General features: G+C 42.8%; 1 protein-coding gene across 1 annotated transcript in view; it reads right to left on the bottom strand.

Annotated features, from left to right (window-relative positions):
* The window catches only part of PIWIL1 (piwi like RNA-mediated gene silencing 1), a 29,363-nt gene extending 10,061 nt beyond the window's left edge, over positions 1-19,302 (bottom strand). Inside the window, exons 1-16 of the mRNA XM_008688788.1 lie at positions 19,129-19,302; positions 18,621-18,732; positions 14,474-14,599; positions 13,756-13,970; positions 13,282-13,403; positions 13,062-13,142; positions 12,210-12,407; positions 11,664-11,775; positions 5,713-5,839; positions 5,414-5,531; positions 4,798-4,912; positions 3,536-3,723; positions 3,092-3,164; positions 1,466-1,666; positions 1,252-1,355; positions 328-398 (exon numbers count right to left, since the gene is read on the bottom strand). Of these exons, the coding sequence (XP_008687010.1) occupies positions 328-398; positions 1,252-1,355; positions 1,466-1,666; positions 3,092-3,164; positions 3,536-3,723; positions 4,798-4,912; positions 5,414-5,531; positions 5,713-5,839; positions 11,664-11,775; positions 12,210-12,407; positions 13,062-13,142; positions 13,282-13,403; positions 13,756-13,970; positions 14,474-14,599; positions 18,621-18,732; positions 19,129-19,206 (2,041 nt within the window). The 5' untranslated portion in view covers positions 19,207-19,302. The remainder of the gene's footprint in view (positions 1-327; positions 399-1,251; positions 1,356-1,465; positions 1,667-3,091; positions 3,165-3,535; positions 3,724-4,797; positions 4,913-5,413; positions 5,532-5,712; positions 5,840-11,663; positions 11,776-12,209; positions 12,408-13,061; positions 13,143-13,281; positions 13,404-13,755; positions 13,971-14,473; positions 14,600-18,620; positions 18,733-19,128) is intronic.
* Between the last annotated feature and the right edge of the window lie 1,457 nt (positions 19,303-20,759).

Raw genomic sequence — 20,759 nt, 5'->3', positions numbered from 1 at the left:
GGCTCAGTCGTTAAGCATCTGCCTTTGGCTCAGGGCGTGGTCCCAGGGTCCCGGGATCAAGCCCTGTATCGGGCTCCCTGCTCCGCTAGGAGCCTGCTTCTTCCTCTCCCACTTCCCCTGCTTGTGTTCCCTCTCTCTCTGGCTGTGTCTCTCTCTGTCAAATAAATAAAAATAAATGAAAATTAAAAAAAAACAAAAAACCAAAACAACAACAACAAAACCCAGCGTGTTATTACCAAATTCTGGGCACGTTTTTCAATATCAGAACTTTAGGATAATGTCTTGAAGACCCCAGAGGCCAGGATGGAAACACTATAGGAGACTGACCTTGCAAGCAGACTTTGAGCCCGTCTACAAGCTCTTGTCCTCGATCTTGAAAAACACAGCGAGAGAACCAGCTGTTCAGAGAGACCAGGACAAGGGTGAGAATGGTACTGTCCACGAGTTGTTCCTTCTGCTGCACTTCGTATTTATTTTCCTCTTAGCAGCTTGTAATGTTTACCCCTTTTTAAGATACCTAACATCCCCAATACTCTACGAAATCTAAACAGAACAAGACACTCATAACACCACAAACTAAGCTTTCTTTTATTATAAATACTATAACTCCCTTGAAGAAAAAATAAAATTTAAACTAACACCCAGAGATAGCTCATAGCTTTACACCTTAGTACGCATAAGGAGCCCACTTTCTGCTCTGCTCTTTAGAAGACATTACAGATTTCACGCTTGTGAAGGATACAAGACCTCGAGAAACACACCCATTAGCAACACGCACACGTCAATATACCTTTAATTTCTATCCTTTCCAATTTTTGAAAATTCTCTTCTAAGAAAAGCACTGAAAAATAATGCACTATGTTGAAACACAAGTGACTGGGTAAACTAAAGTGGGTTTTCCAAAATAAAGTCAACACAAAAACTTTAGAGTACATTTCAGCAGTCAATAAAAATTTGAGAAGTTTCAGAGATGGTCCCATTTAATGAGATACACCCTCCCCCAAACAGAAATAATCATAAAATAGGCTGCAATGCAATCTACTATGAAAAAAGTTGAAAACAGCAAGGCAGCTAACTTCCTTTACTTCCCTAACTTTCTTGCTTATCTAATGTAAGAGAAGTCAACGGGTTATAAAGAAAGAAGGAACAAAACCCTGAACCTCGGAGACCCCCGGAACATCAGCCCTGCACTCCCACCTGCTCCTGCCCATGTCTAGCAGTTAACCCACTGCCACCCATCCCTGCACTCACCGGGTCATCCCTTCATTGATACTTGCAACAAATCCTGCAATTGACCTCCGTCCAGCTGTGGTATCGTGGTAACAGTCAATGCCAACTATCATCGCCAGCTTTAGCTTTAACAAAAATATTGTAGTTTGAGATACAACAGAGTACCAGCAGCATTTAGAAAGTAAATCCATTTTTCCCAATGAAAACTTTTATGTACCAGTTAAACCAAACTTACAGGCATATCAACCCTCCAAAGCTCCCCTCCCATCTTGCAATTCATCTGCAGGGCGATCTTGGTAGCAATGGCCATGACTGTCTGCTGCTTGCCAAGAGTGCGGGCCACCACACACTGACTCGGAGTAGGGCAATCTGTACACAAGTATTTTTTAATAGCATCATATTTATCTTTCCGATTACTCGACAACAGACAAACAACCTGAAACCAAAAGAATGTTCTCATTACAAAGAATCAGGAAGCTGATGAAGGTCGAGGAAGAGAACGGGAACCAAACCCAGTCTCTGGGCATAAATGTCAGACACTGTCTCTGCCACAGAGCTAACAAGCAGCACGCTAACTGCTAGATACTGCTCACCCCACTCACCTAGTGATAGATGCTAATAAAAGGAAGAAAACCACGTGAAGCCGATGACTCAAAACCGAACACCATGAGAACTTAGTTAAGTACGCTCTAGGACCAGCCTGGAATAACTTAGAGATAGGAAATACGGCAAAACTAGTGAGCACCTACAGGTGGACCAACAGAAGACCCTCTACCTGGCTCACAGCTCCCATTTACTGATGACCCACCTAGGATCAGGGCCTTTAAACTTCTAAAGCTCTGGCTTGAGAACCTGGTGACACTATGAAATTTCCTGGGAAGTCCACGGACAATTCTGGGAACAAAACAGAGTGCCTAATCTAAACACACCCCTGCCGGACACGGGAAGAGGTTAGTCAAAGAGCACAAACTTCCAGTTATAAACTGAGTAAGTTCTGGGGATCGGCTGTGCAGGACGGTGAGCACAGTCCACAGTTCTGAGGTGTGGACTTGAGAGGTGCTGAAGACTAGATCTGAAATGTTCTTGGTATGAAAAACATCAACTTGTAATCATGTGAGGTGCAGGAGGAGTGAACTAGCCCTGCAACACAGACATGTATCAAAGGGTCCACCTATACACCTTCAACTCCCAGTGTTGTGTGTCCATCAGATCTAAACAGGGCCATAAAACCAATTCCTGCCCAATCCAAGTCTGTGTTCTAGAGCTGAATCCAGCTCTTTGACTCATTGCTGTGTTCTCCAATCTATGCTCCCAGGTTCTTCCCTCTTTTCACTAGCCCCCAACAAAATCACTTTGCCATCCTAGGTGTCTTCATTACTCCAAAGTAATAGTGCTCTGCCTGTGGCATTTAAGTAGGAGACGAAGGGCTAGAAAGGGAACAGATTAGCTGAAGCCAATTTACTTCTTAGGTTTAAATCAACACACATGTTGTTTATCGTTACATTTGTCTCTGCCACCTCATTAGTTATACCTGTACGTGTGCTGAACAACTAATCCTAATTTTTACTTTTGTGCCTATTCCCCATGAAATTTCATGGAATTAAAGCCTTTGAATCCAAATAAATTTCAGACCGTTTTGTTCTCCCCAGCCCTTCCTCACCAACTGCAGCGCAAATAACAAGCTACCAGACACACAACTGAGGCCAGCGTTAACAAAGCTACCTTATGAAGGTAAAATACATATTCTCTGGCCAGTTTGTGAACCTGATTACGTTTCAAACTCAAATTCTAAGACTCGCAAATGCAGTTTTTAAAACAAGTCATTCCAGGACAACAGCCTATGTACGTATCAGCCACTTACTATCTGGGTATCTGATGTAACCTTCTGCTGTAAGACTCTCAAATAGGCTTCAGTTCGATCATCCACTTCGATCCTACAATGGAAATTCATTATGCAACATTCAGAAAAAGTAATGAAAAATGTACCATGCATAAAAAATTTCCTACAGATTATGACACACGAAACACTTCTGTGTAAAACATAAAACCAAGAGTGGCCACTTAGGCAAAAGGTTGTTTCTAATGCAAACAGCAGCAATAATCTGAGGCACAATACTGCTTGTTTTCCCACCCATTCTTAGTTACTAAAATACATTCCTGCATCCCCATGACAGGGAACCGTATCAGATCTTTCAACCAATGTAATCTAGTTCACGTGTTTAACACTTCTATCACTTTTGCATTCCCACACCCTCCAAATGACTATTAATCAATTTTCAGAGTAGAAATGACTTGATAAACTTACATTATTGCCTTTTTCATTTGTATGCCCATGGCTGGTGTAACTTTAAATAGATTTTGTATCAGTGAATTGGCTGCTTCATAATTTCTTCGAGTATAGATCAACAGCCAGTTATCTAGTGGCTTAACACTAATTAATGGTGCACCTCTTGTTTCTTTTGACCAATCTGCAAACTGTGGGTTGTAATCAAACTAGAAGAAAGTTCAGAGACACTGTGAATTCCGCTGTATGTTCTCAGTGACAAAGCCAACAAGTCTGTAACAACTCTACCGTGGCATTCTGACCCTTCGGGGACTACTCTTCCATTTGGACTCCAGGACAGACTAAATGCCCCGGTGGGAGAGAAAGGTACAGAAGTGTGTCTGAGGATAATGACAACTGTCACAGCTGGCACACAAGTGCTTCTCACACCAAGCCCTCCTCTCAGTGCTTCCTGAGCTCCCCTTCATCTTCTAAGACATCACAAGGACAGGCGTAATGTCCCCTGAGATAAAAATAAAAAACAAATATGGCTTGGAAAGTTAGGCACCTTGATGGAGGTGTCGGATACTTAAAGTAAGGCAGAAAGCTAACCAACTCGAAGCACTGTGACGTGGTGTGAGCTCTCATAGAGGAAAACCCTAGTGCTTTCTCCATGTGCTACCCACCTCCCCCACACCTGTTGCACAGGGGTGTGTACGCTGTCTGTTTCTACAGGGAGATACACGCAGCTGCAGTTAAGACATGCAGCTACAGGATTAGGTTGTTGTTCATACAATATTTAGGAGGCAGAATGGCAGTTTTCTGTAAAAGGATTTTTAAAGTTCTGGCACTTGCAGTGCTTCCATTACACGAAAATATTTTTACAATACTTGCTTCCCTTTTCTGAGGAGAAAACATAAAAGGCATCACAATATTTCATATAGACCCCTCCAACAAATGGTCCAGGCAAAAATGAAGCCAAATAAATTGGAAGTTTTCTGTATAAAAGCCCACTTTAGGTGCAGACAAAATACCAACCCAGTCACAGTTCTTCTATACCTTAATTTAAGTAATTCTGCCATTAGAAACAAATTATGCCAGCCTTCAGCGGAGTCTCCCCGACAACTGTGAGGACAAGCTACAGGCCCCTGCCTGCCTCCTCGCTCCTTGGAGTTGACGGAGTGCAGGTGGGAGGAGAGGTGAGGAGAGGAGGTGAGGGCAGACTGCCATGTAACGGGGTTTTCCTGCTTTACTGTGAACCAGACCCAAATCTGATGGGGTTGACAACTGAAGAACTGCCTTACTGTTTTTCCACCTTGGTGAATCTTTTCTGCTTGCAAAATTCTTCCTGAGAAGGACAGTAAGTTGGAGTCAAAGCTCAAACCCCAGTCTCGAAGTTCCCTCTGAACATTATCGTCTCTGTAAATTTAAGATATTTACGTACCACTCGATGTAAGCAAACACAGTTAAAAACAGACGCACACACACACAGATTCACACCAACCTACGGTACGTTTTCCTGTTTCTCTCAGGACTGAAAGCCCAGAGAGACGCCAGGAAACACAGACGGGCTCTCCATTTCTCCCTCATCGTGTCCCTGCATCCCTTCAGGACAGTTTTTAACTTACAATTCTGACGCCCAAACTACCTTCCCTTCAAAGTAAACCCCTCGATGTTATAACAGAAAATAAATTTGCCCAAAACATTTCACCTTCTGCTTTATTGCCGTTTGCTAATAGAAGAATTAGAAAAGGCCTACAAAGTTTAACTTTAATATTCCCTGACAAAGAGCAGGCTCACCTAGAAACAAAAAGAACCCACCCCAAATACAAAAGGAAAACAAAATGACTTTCACTCCCCCAAACCACAGAAAATAACACAAAACTGGGTCCATGGCCCAGCGGGATGCAGGGGACTTACTTATGAATATAATCAATGAGTCTTCCCACTTCACGCTGCCTTTGTTCTGGAGTCAGTCTTGTATGAACAGCTAAGTCTTTCATCACATTAAAATCATTACGCATCTTATCAGTTAGACCTTCAAATAAAAACGTCGAAAGGTGTATGACTAGACAAACAAGGGTCACGTCTCCATGTTTGCAGTGCAGGGTGGTGAAGAGGGAGGGGAAGTACAAGGAGATGAAGCAGCAGGAAGGGCTTTTCCAGGGGTGGCGGGGCTCCTAGAAGAGACAGGGAAGGCAGCCCCACCACAGTGGTACCTGTAAGATAGCAGAGCTCAGGAATGAGCATCGCAGGGCCTGGCAAAGTGCCGCCAGGGCCTCGCCTCCTCTTCGGCTGACTGACCAGAACAGGTTGCTTCAAGTCGGTGATTTCTTGGTTGTATTGCTAGTTAAGAAACGAAGGTATCACTGTTCATGTGAATGCCTTTAGTAATAGGTCAGTGGACCAAAAACAAGGATTTGTTTTTTTAAAGTGAGAATTGACACCAATAGCAAGGCTGGTATCTGTATCCAAGTAAAGCTTAAAAAGTCCATCTTTAATCCTACTAGAATAGCTTGTGGTTTACATGTATTACTGAGTACCTCATCTTTCTTCCTAAAAACATAAGAGCCTCACTGTCCTTGACCATCTAAATTCTGAGTTTTAGTCACAGTTCACTTCATTTTGTGATTTTTTTTGGTTTAGAAACAGAAGCCTGTGTATCTCTGGGTCCTCATGACAGAACTCCACCAAAACTACTAGTTATTACAGCGTGAAGTGGTGTAGGAAACAAGCCTTGCTGTAACAATACAGGGGCGGCGGGGGTGGGGTGGGGAGAAGAGGTTTGCATGCCAGAGAACATTTTTAATTAGGAAAAGTTTTTTTACAGAAGATAGAAGGTGAATTTCGATTCAGTAGTCTTTTTACTTAAAAGATGTGACAAACTGTGAGAGACTCTGGACTCTGGGAAACAAACTGAGGGTTACAGAAGGGAGGGGGGTGGGGGGGCAGCTGGGTGACGGGGGCATTAAGGAGGGCATGTGTTGTGATGAGCACTGGGTGTTATACGCAAGACATCAAAAACTAATGATGTACTAAATGTTGGCTAACTGAAAATAATAAAAAAAAATCAACAACAACAAAAGATTTTATTTATTTGAGAGTGAACATGAGAGGGGGGAGGGTCAGAGGGAGAAGCAGACTCCCAGCTGAGCAGGCAGCCTGACTCAGGGATCAGTCCCAGGACCCTGAGATCGTGACCTGAGTCGCTTAACAGACCGAGTCACCCAGGCGCCCCTCAATTCAGTAGCCTTAAGATTCCCCACATGCAATCACTAAGGTAAGTTTTTACAACTGGTAAAAAAGAAAACCAAAAATGCTGACTTTGATGAGTTCACATATGCACTATGCTCCGCTCGTTTCTGGCCCCATGTTCTCAAGACCCCCTTTCCTAGCATCATCCAATACACTCTCTTTTTCCTTTCAGAGAGCCGCACATCTACACTCAGCACACAGGGGCTGAGCACCAGGACGACCCTTCCATTAGTGTCGGCCGCTCACCAGCAGAGGAAGAGGTACCTCCTGTTCCTTATTCTCATCCTATGCCAGGTCCAGGCCACCGACCCTCAGGCACTAAGAGACCACGAATTCCAGTCAGATTTTGTCCTATATTGAACTCTTTACCAGGAAAAAAGTTCATTTTCCTATTTTGGGTAAGAAAATTTCCAGAACACTCTTACCTGACATCTGCTCCATGTGCCTCTACTTCGTATTTCATCACGCCATCTTTTTTATCAGGGTCCACCTGCTGACCACCCCCACCTTGCACGTCACTTACTGGGTGCGCAGTCGAGCAGGAGAATGGGAGTGGAGTCAGACGTGTTGCTACATCTGCCCTATCTCACCAATGGGCCTTCAGTGCGTGGTTCCTTATTGTACAACTTTGGGGTCCCCTTCCTATATTCTTAGGGCCCAAACAAAAGCCTGTCAGTTCTTTGAACATCTTCCCCTACGTCTAAAAACCTAGTACATTCACTTGCGTTTACCATTACTGTCAACCCTTTTCTTTTAAACCCTGGCCATGACCCTCCCTCTCAAAGGCCCTTCTCCCCCACTCTGAGTGCTTCTTAAATAGGATTTTTAATGTAGAACACCCAAGCCATCACTTATCACAAAAACTGTATCTCTACTACAAAGTCCCGAGAGTGCTGTGATTCTTTGAAACATTTCAACCTCACCCCATTCTGACGGACGCTACTAAAGACGCCCAGTCAGCCCTGGCTGAGAGAAGTCTTCCAGCAGAAATCATCTGAGCAGAGACCGAGCCTAAGATCACAAGTCAGGCACACACAGTGTTCCAGGCAGGAGGAGCCTGGGGTCAGAGCAGATGGCCAGGTCGAGCAAGGTGAGCACCGACATGCAGGCAGGGGCTACGTCACTCAGGGTCTCACCGGACACACGCCAATGTCCGTCAGTAATGTGCGTAGAAGAATCACATCAGATCTGTAGGAGTTTGCAAATGGATCAGAAAGCAGGAGAAATGCAAACTGAGACCAGCTCAATGGGCAAGGGGCCCACACAGAAGAGGGCGGCCACTCAGAGGAGGAGGATAGAGGCATTTCAGAGGCGAGGCTACCAGCACTGCTGCAGGGTGAGAAGAGGCATGCAGGTCTGAGGTTTTAACCCCGTTACGCATTTGTTCACTCCGATACGGGAGTGCCCTCCTAGGCACTAGGGGGACATAAACCACAAAATCCCTGACCCTCTGGGAGTTCCAGTCCCTGCACTGATCAAGAGCACCGCACAATGGCCAGGTCAGGGGACAGAACTTGTTCAGTGCTGGTCACATGGAAGGTGTCTTTGAGATGTACAATTATCGAGAACAAGTAGGCTTAGACATGTCTGGGCTAAAGCTAGACATCAGAACGTGAACATAGCACAGACGAGCCTGGAGATCTCCTAACAAGTTCCTATGGAGTAACTAACTCGGGGTTCGAGGCAGAATCCTTAAGTATGTCAACAGTAGAAGGCCACTTAGGAGTAAGCTGGCACGTAAGACTCACTGCTAGTTAGAGAAGGAGAACCTCCCTTGGTCTGGCTTCAGGTGGAAACCAAACTTTCCACAGGTATGTCTCCTTTGTAACTGCCGTTGATACATACTGACTCTTTCCGTCCCAACAGTGATTAGAAAACCACAGAAAAATGTTCTTTTCTCACAGTAACTCTCACATCCAGAAGGAATCTGGGTTAAACATGGCTGGGGTCCTCAAGGAGCTAAGAGGGTAAAATAGTGGTAGGGAAATCAAGCTGAGATGGCCCCTGGCCTGTTTTCATTTTGCCCAAAAGAGCAGCTCTTAATGTGGCTTCTCAGAGAATCACTCTCCTCCAGAGTGTTATGTGATCTTTTCAATCACAGCAGAGCTGCCAAAGCTCAGGCAATAGTAGACAAACGGTTCAAAGACATTTCAAGGTCACTAGTCTAATGTGTAATTCTGACAAAAGACACAAATATGTAACAGCTTATTTGTCCGGCTTTTTAGAAATAGGAAATGTACTGAAAGTAGGAAAAAATGAGATAAATCTTAGCACTTTAAAGACAAGCGTTCAGATTTTAACTGATTCCTGTTTTAGAAATACTCCTGAACTTATAACAGAGCATATCAGATGGAATGCAACCTTCTACGAATTCAGGGGCCAGATCTGCTTGTCCCTGAACAACGATGTTAGTATGCGTTCTGATATAGACATTGTTATTTTCTTCTAGTTGACAGTGGGTCTTTCTTGTTCCTATTTGCCTCTGCTGTTTTTTCAAGGATTACCACACCAATAGCTAGAATCATCTGTATAAAACAAGTGTTAGAAGATCACAGAGTAAACTGATCCACCCTATATGAAAACAAGCTGAATTTGTCAATATGTAAAACAAAAGTTAAGAGTTAACCCATACACTAACAATGAAGCAGCAGAAAGAGAAATCAAGGACTCGATCCCCTTTACTACTGCACCAAAACCCATAATATCCTAGGAATAAACCTAACCAAGAGGTAAATGATCCCTACTCTGAAAAGTATAGAAACTCATGAAGAAACTGAGGAAGACACAAACAGAAAAACATTCCATGCTCATGGAGTGGAAGAATACTGTTAAAATGTCTATACTATGCAGAGCAATCTACACATTCAACGCAATCCTTACCAAAATACCATCAACCTTTTTCCACAGAGCTGGAACAAATAATCCTAAAATTTGTATGGAACCAGAAAAGACCCCAAACAGCCAGAGGAATGTTGAAAAAGAAAACTAAAGCTGGAGGCATCACAACTCCAGACTTCAAGCTCTATTACAAAGCTTGTGATCATTAAGAGAGCATGGTACTGGCACAAAAACAGACACATGAATCAGTGGAACAGAAGAGAGAACCCAGAAATGGACCCTCAACTTCACGGTCAACTAATCTTCGACAGAGCAGAAAAGACTATCCAGTGGGAAAATGACAGTCTCTTCCATAAATGGAAGTGTGCTGGGAAAATGGGAGAGCCACACGTAGAAGAATGAAACTGGACCACTTTCTTACACCATACACAAACAAACTCAAAATGGATGAAAAGACCTCATGTGAGACAGGAATCCATCAGAACCCTAGAGGAGAACACAGGCAGCAACCTCTGTGACCTCGGCCACAGCAACTTCTTGCTAGACACGTCTCCAAAGGCAAGGGAAACAAAGGCAAAGATGAACTACTGGGACTTCATCAAGATAAAAAGCTTTTGCACAGTGAAGGAAACAGTCGACAAAACCAAAAGACAGCAGACAGAATGGGAGGAGATATTTGCAAATGTCTTACCAGGTAAAGGGCTAGCATCCATAATCTATAAAGAACGTATCAACCTCAACACCCCAAGAACAAATAATCCAGTCAAGAAATGGGCAGAAGACATGAACAGACATGTCTCCAGAGCAGACATACAAATGGCCAACAGACACGTGAAAAAATGCTCCACGTCACTCGGCATCAGAGAAATACAGATCAAAACCCCTCTGAGATCCCACCTCACACCAGTCAGAACGGCTAAAATTAACAAGTCAGGAAACGACCGAGGTTGGCGAGGGTGAGGAGGAAGGGGAACCTTCCTACACTGTTGGTGGGAATGCACCTGGTGAAGCCGCTCTGGAAAACAGTATGGAAGTTCTTCAAAAAGTTGAAAATAGAGCTACTCTGTGACCCAGCAATTGCATTACTGTGTATTTACCCCAAAGATACAAATGTAGTGATCTGAAGGGGCACCTGCACCCCAATGTTCATAGCAGCCATGTCCACAACAGCCAAAATGTGGAAAGAGCCCAGATGTCCACCGACAGATGAAAGGTTAAAGAAAATGTGGTGTGTACACACACACACACACACACACACACACACACACACAGGAATACTACTCAGCCATCAAAAAGATGAAATCTTGCCATTTGGAATGATGTGAATGGGACTAGAGGGTATTATGCTAAACGAAATAAGTCGGAGAAAGACAAATATCACATGATTTCAGTCACATGGGGAATTTAAGAAACAAAACAGATGAACATAGAGGACGGGAAGGAAAATAAGATGAAATCAGAGAGACAAACCATAAAAGACTCTTAAGTCTAGGGAACAAACTGAGGGCTGCTGGAAGGGAGGTGGGTGGGGAGATGAGGTAATTGAGTGATGGGTACTAAGGAGGGCACTTGATGTAATCAGCACTGGGTGTTATATGCAACTGATGAATCACTAAATTCTACCCTTGAAACTAATAATACGGTACATGTTAACTAAGTTGAATTTAAATAAAAAATAAAGAGTTAACCCATATGCAGATTTAGCACAACTGATACTGAGGATTTAGCCGTCCTTAACCCCCATCCCTGGGTGAAGTTAAAAGAGAAGTGTTCATTACAGAATACAGGTCACTACAGTACACTTGTATTGTTCATTACCGATTACCCTACCTGTTTGTCCTCCGTAAGCTTAAAATCAAACACAATGTTTCATTCTACTGGGAAAAAGGATGTAGGATCAAGCACTTCTCATGTGATAATGAGCTGCACTATGCTACGACTGCTTTAATAAATACATTTATATACAGCTTTCAAAGCAACTGTTCCATGTGTACAAGAAATTCCTACTGAAGATAGCTCACATTTTTCCTAAGGCCTAAATATTTCACATGAGAAAGAGAATGTCAACATAGCTTACCTTCCTGTAGTACTCTAAGAAACTGACTTCAGAACCATCTGCTTTCTTAAAGGTACTCTTCGGATTCTGGTCCCAGTCAATATCATCTACTCTGTAGGTTTTGTTGTTATACCTGTGGAACAGTTAAGATTTATTGGTATTTGATTAGAATTGTAGAAAGAGTATTAAAAAAAGACTAGATATAGACAATAGGTAGTCTCTACAAAATAAACTTCCAGATCACTTAGTAATATACAATGCCATGGGAAGAGAAAGGGAAAACTTCTTAAAGACCATGCTAGATGGGTGGGGAAGTGAGTAAAGAACTACTAGAAAATAAAATGAAGACTAAAAAGGACAGAAGTCTTTAGATATTTGTCCTTTTCAAAGGACTGTGCTCCCCCTGAGAACTTGTGTCTTAGGAAAGGTCACAAACACCCCTTCCCCATGTTCACACTATTCCCACTCCTCCACTGTAAACCCTGCTTTCCAATAGGATGGACTAGAGAGCTACAGAATCTTAAGACTTGCAAAATGATTTCCTCGTATTTTACAAAGCAGTCTTACTTGGTAAGAACAATTAAACCTATTAGCTCTTTAGAAACTTGTTCTTGAAATTTATGTTCTTCCGTTTGGTGATACAGATTGAACATGAAATCTAACACGGTCTCACTGCGAAGGACTTTATGACTGACGTCAGTGCAAAGCATGATGTTGTTCTCGTACTGAAGAATAGAGGTGGTGAAGCCAGGCCAGATCACCAACCTGTCAAACAGAAGGAGAGCTATGAAGCGACCCCCATGAATAACCCTAACATGTCCTGTGTTATCAAGTCGTGTTCTCCTCTATTAACTAGTTCTAAAGCGCAAAAGTTTTCAAATTGAGTAAATTTAGTTATTTCTAGGTTTTACATGGGTCCAGATAAAGACCCCTCTTTTTAAGATCCTCAACAATGAATGCTATTTTATAGTATAATAATTTAAGTTCCATTTTGAATTAATACACTAACTTTATTAAACGATTTTTTATGTTGGTAAGATTGAAACAGTTGCCAGTCTAACTGAAAGCACCTATAACTGGTATAATAACCCTACACAGTGCGTGCCGCACTTGGATACACTATAGGAGCTTCTGGAACAATCTTCATTAGCTCATAAATTTTGTTTCCCAAGAGCAAATACAAACTTAGTGTTGGACAACTCTTCATGCTTTCCCAGTGACAGATAAATAGCATGTGATTTTTTAAAATCCAAGTATTCTGGGATGTCTCCTTTATTATTCAAACCAAGTTAAAGGTTTACTTAACATGATGGGTATCATTAACAGCCACAATAATAAATTTATTATTTCAAATTAGAGCTTCGCTTTCCAAGTCTATGATTAGGCCAAAGGCACAGAAAGCTTCCACTTCATACAAACCTATGATTTGGAATATCGATTGGGTCACTTGGGTTATAATAATTCCGTCCAATCTGCTGTAAATTCATGATCTTCAAGAGCCTAGAAATTGAAAGGTCAAAAGAGAAGAGTAAATGCTGGTAAGTATCTCTAATGCACAGGGACTCACCACACCAGTTTTTCAACTCTTCTCTAGGTTTTCAATTTTTCTTAGTAAAATGTTAAGAAAACACTAACATACCTCCTGAAAATAATATTATAGAACTGCAAACAAGTTGGTGATGTAGGTGGGAGTTCATTTGTTAAGGTGATTGTTATCCTCACATGCTCTCCATTTCGGGTCTGACTAAACACTTCAGTAACCTGAGCCAGAGCAGTGGAAAACCAAACTTTTAATTGTTAAAAGAAACTAATAATCCCAGTCACATCATTCCTGCTAGTAAGGCAACAATGAAAAACATGGAAAAGTTTTAAATTAAAAAAAGAAGGACTATGAGAAGACTGGTTACGGGCCCGTATTACAATGGTCATGAAGTTATTGAGGTGGATTTGGAAAATGAGGCAATAATGCCAAAGTCCCCTCCGGGTTCATTACACATGCTATCAGAGAGAAGAACACTGGAGTTTCTCTAAAAGCTACCCTAGATTGTGGCAGTTCTCCTCTGAGGTGGAAATCCTTCATCACCCTCTCCCCAACCCAACATTTTAAAATAACCTTGTGCTGTAGTCTTTTAGGTAAAAATAATATTGTTCCATCAAAAGCATGACACCTTCCAATTAAATCTTCATGTTGAAAAAGAAGAGCTGAGCGGAGTCTTCTGGCTTCCATCAGCGGGTTATAGTCAATGTGATACTGATATAAGGCCCACTGGGGACGGGACGTCAATCGAAAATGGTTAGTGCTCAGCCTTACTATAATACCTGAAGAACCTGTAAAAGCGAGTCACGTCTCATTAACACAATAATGAGTTTATTCTTCCTGACGTCTTTGCTACCATGACAAGGCAGACACAGTTCTGTAAACAAAAGGCTAAGAATAGCATACGACACGAAGTTCTCAGACATCTGACTTTGAAAATGACTATCCTATCCAGGTAAGTTCCTATAAGCATATGTTCAGGAATAAATCCTCCTTACACTAAGTAAATTTACAACAGAACCAACCAAATCTCTCTATGGCAAAAAGTTAAAAAAAAAAAAAAAAGGTTACATAACACTTAATAAAACATTTCAGTGCAAATGAAAACACTGATAACCTATTTCATCAAAGCTGAGAGAGAGTGGGAAATGGAAAATGCATGTAGATCATGACCAAATGTGCCTTTTCTCCCTAGTATTGCATTATACAATAAATATGTAAAAGGGCTTCAATTCAGTGTCCTATGTGCTGAAAAAGTAATCCCAGGAAACTGAATTCTTCATAATTAACCCACCTGTTTTTGATTCTTTAACATGGTCCAGGTTCTGTCTTGTATTCACACCAAGATCATGAAAGTCTCTACGACGACCTCCTCTCTCTGCTAATGATAAGTCCTGAAATCCAGCAGATATCTGGAGGTCTTGAAAAAAAGAAAGAAAGAAAAAAATGATATCCTAGGTCACGTGAAACATGAAATAAAGAATGACAATGTTAATTCCCAAAGCACTACATGAAACCCGGAAGCTACAGAGGTGCTACAGATAATGTTCAAGAATTCCACCAGAATGTTTTAGTATCTGCTGGCCAGACAGAGTACCTTAGCTAGGACTTCTATAAAGCCTTTCTTGCCACTGCCCCAGCCAAACTCAGTTGCTCCCCTGTAAGACATATATCCCTGTAAAAGACTAAGACAACTGGCCTGGTGGGATTCAAGAACTCAGGAGCATGCTTGCTGACTGGGAAATCATTATTCTGTACCGTAAGTTCTGATAACAACCTAAAAGCCTACATAGCAGTATTTTTCACGGTTTTATGATGTGCTTATAGCTACAGGAATTGGTGGTTCATAAATTTTAATGTGTAAATGTCTAGAGTGTCATTTCCTAATTCCCTTAAGAACAGAATAGATGGGATCGTCCTGTCTGTACCCCATGATGGCCACCATATACATGGCCTAGTGGGGTAGTTGGTTAGCAGTTCATGTGGTTTCAAAAGCTGGTTATACTATCCAAAATGATTAAATCCTTCAATTTGTACAACATACAGAAGTATCTCCTATCAACAGTATGACGTGGGCCAAAGAATGAATGTGGGCTTTGTCGTCCAGTGTCACAACTGCAGCTCTCAGTTAATAGGGACCATACTTCGAGTACCAGGGACTTTAGTGGACTTCCCAATCACTCAGTCTTCTTTATAAAAATAGTTTTTTAGGGAGTCATGTACCTAATAGACTAGAATTCCACCTTCCCTGCAGGGAAGGACAGCCTAAAAGATTTACCAGAAATTACTGGATCAGGGGCGCCTGGGTGGCACAGCGGTTAAAGCGTCTGCCTTCGGCTCAGGGCGTGATCCCGGCGTTCCGGGTTCGAGCCCCACGTCAGGCTCCTCCTCTATGAGCCTGCTTCTTCCTCTCCCACTCCCCCTGCTTGTGTTCCCTCTCTCGCTGGCTGTCTCTATCTCTGTCGAATAAATAAATAAAAAATCTTTAAAAAAAAAAAAAAAAAAAGAAATTACTGGATCAACCTCTGGGAAAGCGCTCTGAGAGGGGGTCAGGAGCCAGCGTTTATGTTCTCTGGACCCCTTGCCCTGCCAATCTTGCCTGGAATCTGATGTGATCACCAAACATATGTCTTAATGACAGAAGTCAGGACAAAAGAACAAAACGATTGAGAGGCCCAGTTTTCTTCTGACCACAAATGCCAGAACTAGCCCCGGATTGCCAATTTCTGGACTTCTTCTTTAGAGAACAAACAGTGGCTTGAATAAAACATTGGCTCCTGACATACTCTGGAAGCAGTTATTCTAACGTGAGCTTCAACTTCCTTACTTGAAAAACTGATGATCTTCACGGGCATATAAGTTTTACATGAAAATATAATCTGTAAAGCCCTTTAAAGGTGTTGCTAAATATGTTGGTTCTTGTGCCTCAGGATCTTCAGAGGTTCTAGTTAAAAGTCCTTTAAATACATATATAGCTGTTCTGTTTCCCTTGAACTTCTTATCAAAGTAGCCTTGGCCTTGGGTGATTAACGATACTAACACAGGTCAGGCATACTGAACCCAAGCTCGTAACAATAACAGTTCAGAGGCTTTTTTCCTAAAAAGTGAATTTATCTAAAATTCAGTTCTGGATATAGAAACCTGACTGCAAATTTCTGAAGATAAACAACGATGACGTCTGTTTCCCTCTCTACCTGCAGTACAACTTTTATATTTATCCAAAGCTTGCCTGTCAATCTGGAAAGAGGACGGCTTTCAGAATGAATACAACTGGAAAGCTTGTTAATTATAAGGATACGTCGCTTTGCTGTGCTTTGCAGACACTTTTTGGCGCTTTTTACAACTGAAGGTTTGTGGCAACCCTGTGGTAAACAAGTCTACTGGTGCCATTTTTCCAACATTTGCTCATTTCTGTGTCACATTTTGGTAATTCTCACACCATTTTAAACCTTTTCACTATTATGATGATCTGTGATCAGTAATTACAACTGGCTGAAAACTGAAACAATGGTTAGCATTTTCAGCAGTACGTGTATTGTTTAGACGTAACATTACTGCACACTTAACAGACTACTGTATGGTGTCAGCTTTTATATACCCTGGGAAACCAAACAATTCATTTGACTCGCTTTAGGATATTGCTTTATTGCAGTGACCTGGAACCAGGCCTGCAGTATCTCTGAGGTGTGCCTAGAATTTCCCTTTCCACGTAGCTGCTGGAGTGATTAAAAACACAAATCAAACGTTGCTATTGCTGTGTAGGAGCCCATTTAGAATGAAAATCACCGTCCTAAGCAAGGTCTCATTTACAATAAATCTGTTAAACTTGCCAATTTCTAAAACTTAGTAGATACTTGAAAATTTATGACAAATACTTCTCAGATAGAATCTTTACAACAGCAGTGAGAAGTTGTGAAATAGGGCCTGGCATAGGTTATTCCAAGTATTATTTAATCCTCACACCGACCGTTACTTATAAAGTTAGATACTAGCTTTTCAGAGATGGGAAATGAGAGTTTCATAGAAACTCAAGGCATCAAGATGAGAGGAAAGTGGGTAAAATCCTTTAAAGAGGCGAATGCCTCTGAATGAATTCTCATCAGACATCTCGAAAAATAACACATCTTGTAACTGATGTTTCTCCTCAAAATTTTCTACACAAAAACATATATATATATACATGTATTCATTAAAAATACAAAAATAATGCTGTTTTACCACTTGGTAAACATGTATGATGCAGTGCAGGTGGTTGGTTCTGACTTTTACTGGTCAGATGTTTGCACTGTAGGGCACAGAGCAGGACAGTCCGCACCCTCCCACGGTGTAACGGCTGCATTCCCATGAGGGGCCCTGCTAGCGAACGGTACCATCATGGCTGCTACACGTGACAAGACGCCATCCAAAGGCCGGTACAACTCTACAAACCCACTGGGAGCAGCGCTGGTTCTCCAAATGCCAGCATTAAAATGGCAAAAAATAAAATGGTGCAGAACAGGCAAAAGTCGTTCATTTGGTTTAAGTGTCTTTACAAAGACTCAATGTTTTCATCAGCCTTTGCATGTTTCAAGGCACTGCCCCTTCATTTCGGCTTGTCAAACATAGGTTTCCCAAGAACCCACTTGTGTGGAGAGACTGGCCCGCTGTCACTTCAGGAAGTTTCCAGGTTGCCCGGTAGTTGTCACACCACAGCTTACACCACCCTAAGATCTAAGATTCATCCTCTACTGTTCACGGAGGACATGGCTGTGATGAAACATTTGGAGGAGGTGGGACTGTAGCTCAGGGAGTAAAGCAGCTCTGTCTTCTCGCCATCCAGCTGCCTCCACACTAGTTTCCCCCACAGAACATTTCCCACACCCACCCCAGCTGGAAAGCCACATCCTTACTAATTCCCCATGTGCACAGGGGTGTTTCCTGTATCAAAACCAAATGTAACTGTAGAAAGATCTTACATCAAGCATCTGAATATTTCACGTTTGTAACAAAGTACTGAAAAAACAATATTTGGAATCAGAACTGGTGTTCTGACCTCACCAGGGGTCATAACTTTGGCCTTGGTTTTTGTACCTGAGAAACAGGGCGAGCCAGTACAACACACAGGAAACCAAAGTTATAAATGTCAAAGGTGGTCCAGCTTGTGATGAAATCACTAAAGATGCCAAACAATGTTCTCAAATGACTAATGATTAAGCACACGTATGGTTAGTCTAGAACTTAATCGCTCTGTAAGAGCTAATATGTGGCCCTGGCAAGGATATGCTTTTTCATTACCAAGGAGAAAAGAAAGCCTGTGGCGCTTCCCTAAGTACAGGCTGCGCAGCTGAGAGAGGGCCTGTTCGACCTGAAGGACTGCTGGGACCACGTTTTATAACGACTCTGTACACTGGTGACCGTTTCACATCTACTACACACACGACGTCTTTTTCCTCTCCCTTCACCTTGGGACTTGGCTGTTGCTCCTACCGCTCCTCTCTGTCGTCCACGGCCAACTAATTCCCCTTCTGCTGCTGGCTGCTGAGGCCTGGGCTGGACGTAGCCAGGCTGCTGACTCTACGGCGATATGCAAACAAACAGCATTCTTTTCATGTCAAAAGGTCACAGGTCAGAGGAAACAGTCTTCAACAAGTCTAAGACATTCAAACAAAACTGATCTACATTAGTAACCAAGTATTGTATTCCTCAAGAAGGGTCACTAACTGGGTGATGGGCATTAAGGAGGGCACGTGATGGAACGAGCACTGGGTGTGATACACAACTGATCAATCACTGAACTCTACCTCTGAAACAAATACGCTATACGTTAACATAAAAATTTTTAAAAAGAGTGAAGAACCGGCTCTTCAGATGCTCAAGAAATAGAACTTATTTTCAACAGCCTAAGCTGATAAAGACGTAGCAGGTTTGTTTTCGAGGACACATTCTGTAGGTGAAAGGTAAAGCACTCACCGCAGCGGCCCCCACGTGCTGCACCGTCTCCTGCCCACGGGCCCGTCCTCTGGCTCTCGCTCTGGCTCGCCCAGTCATTTTTTTTCCTTGAGGAGAAATAATCGTAAAGACAACATTCAAAATATAGAATTACATTTGACTGTTCCTACAATGTTCCTTTTAGATGTATTGAAGATTCCACAGTAAGGTCCTGAACCAGCACCTATTTTTCTAACCTAACAGAGTTGAAGGCAATGTGCCTACCTTCAATGAACAGAAGTGCTTACTGTGGACTGGGAGGCACACCGGGTGGCAGGGCTAAAGTGCAGGACTTGTTTTAACACAGACTTTCATTTTTTGTCGAATTACTATCTCAACCAGACTTACAGAAAACTGTTAGGAGACATCGGAGGCCAGTGACTAGCCCTTTCACGTGCAGGTATAATCCATGAAACTGGGCCAGTGTGGCATGTTTGAGGTCAGGCCCTTTCCCTAACTCTTCCACGTACCCACCACACCCTCCTGGGTCATCCCACAGCGCCACGTGCAGCTTAAACACACCCAAACCGCTATCTTCTACAGCACATCGTTTATGTCCCACAGTTACATTCTTGGTGAGGGGCACGACCATCCACCGCGCCTCTGAAGAAAAAGGTCAGAGTCCTTGCTCTCCCAATGCTGCCTCTGTTGCTCGTACTCCTTTGGACCCAACAATGTTCTCCATCTCAACACCACTGTGTAAGGGGCTGGGAGCCAGGGCCCGTGTCAGGATCAGAGATACCACCAGGCATAAAAGCGGATGCACCCCCTTACTCCCACAATAGAGCCGAAAGCCGTATCGTCAGGTCACGCAGGGTGGAGACCTCAGAGCTAGTCTGCCCGAACCCGACTCCTTCACGAAGGGACATAACCTGAGATTCATGTCTCCAGTTGTGAAACAGAGTTTTAATAACCTACCACACAGGTCTAGCGTGCGGTTCAAGTGAGAACACACATGAAGGGCTTTATAAAGTGTTGGCACACAGTGAGCATTGAACACATCTTAGCCCTAGTGGGAAAGGCAGATGAAATTATAACTACATATTTTTAAAAGTTTAATGAAGGAAATAAGCAGGATGTTCTTACAGAAAAGCAAGCAGGAACTACTTTACATACTGAAGTTGGCCTCCTGTGAAGCCACCACTTAAACAGAGATGCAAGAGGATCAGGAAGCAGCAGGCACAGGGTCCCAGGCTTCCAGAAAAGCGAAGTGTGGAGAGTGTGGGTGGCCTGTGGAGCTGAAAGACGTGTGGCCGCAGCATACTAAGGAAGGAGAGCTGGTGTGTCAGAACGTGCAGCGCCGGGGCGCCTGGGTGGCACAGTGGTTAAGCGTCTGCCTTCGGCTCAGGGCATGATCCTGGCGTTATGGGATCGAGCCCCACATCAGGCTCCTCTGCTATGAGCCTGCTTCTTCCTCTCCCACTCCCCCTGCTTGTGTTCCCTCTCTCGCTGGCTGTCTCTATCTCTGTCAAATAAATAAATAAAATCTTTAAAAAAAAAAAAAAAAAAAAAGAACGTGCAGCGCCTTGCTGGAAACAGGAGGGAGCTCGGATTCCACCTTCAATGCGATGAGAGACCACTGAAGGTTCTAAACACCAAGGGCAGGCCGCGAC

Source organism: Ursus maritimus, unplaced genomic scaffold, assembly GCF_017311325.1.
Source record: "Ursus maritimus isolate PB19 unplaced genomic scaffold, ASM1731132v1 scaffold_33, whole genome shotgun sequence".
Taxonomy (NCBI): Eukaryota; Metazoa; Chordata; class Mammalia; order Carnivora; family Ursidae; genus Ursus; species Ursus maritimus.
This window is presented reverse-complemented; position numbering and strand designations above follow the sequence as displayed.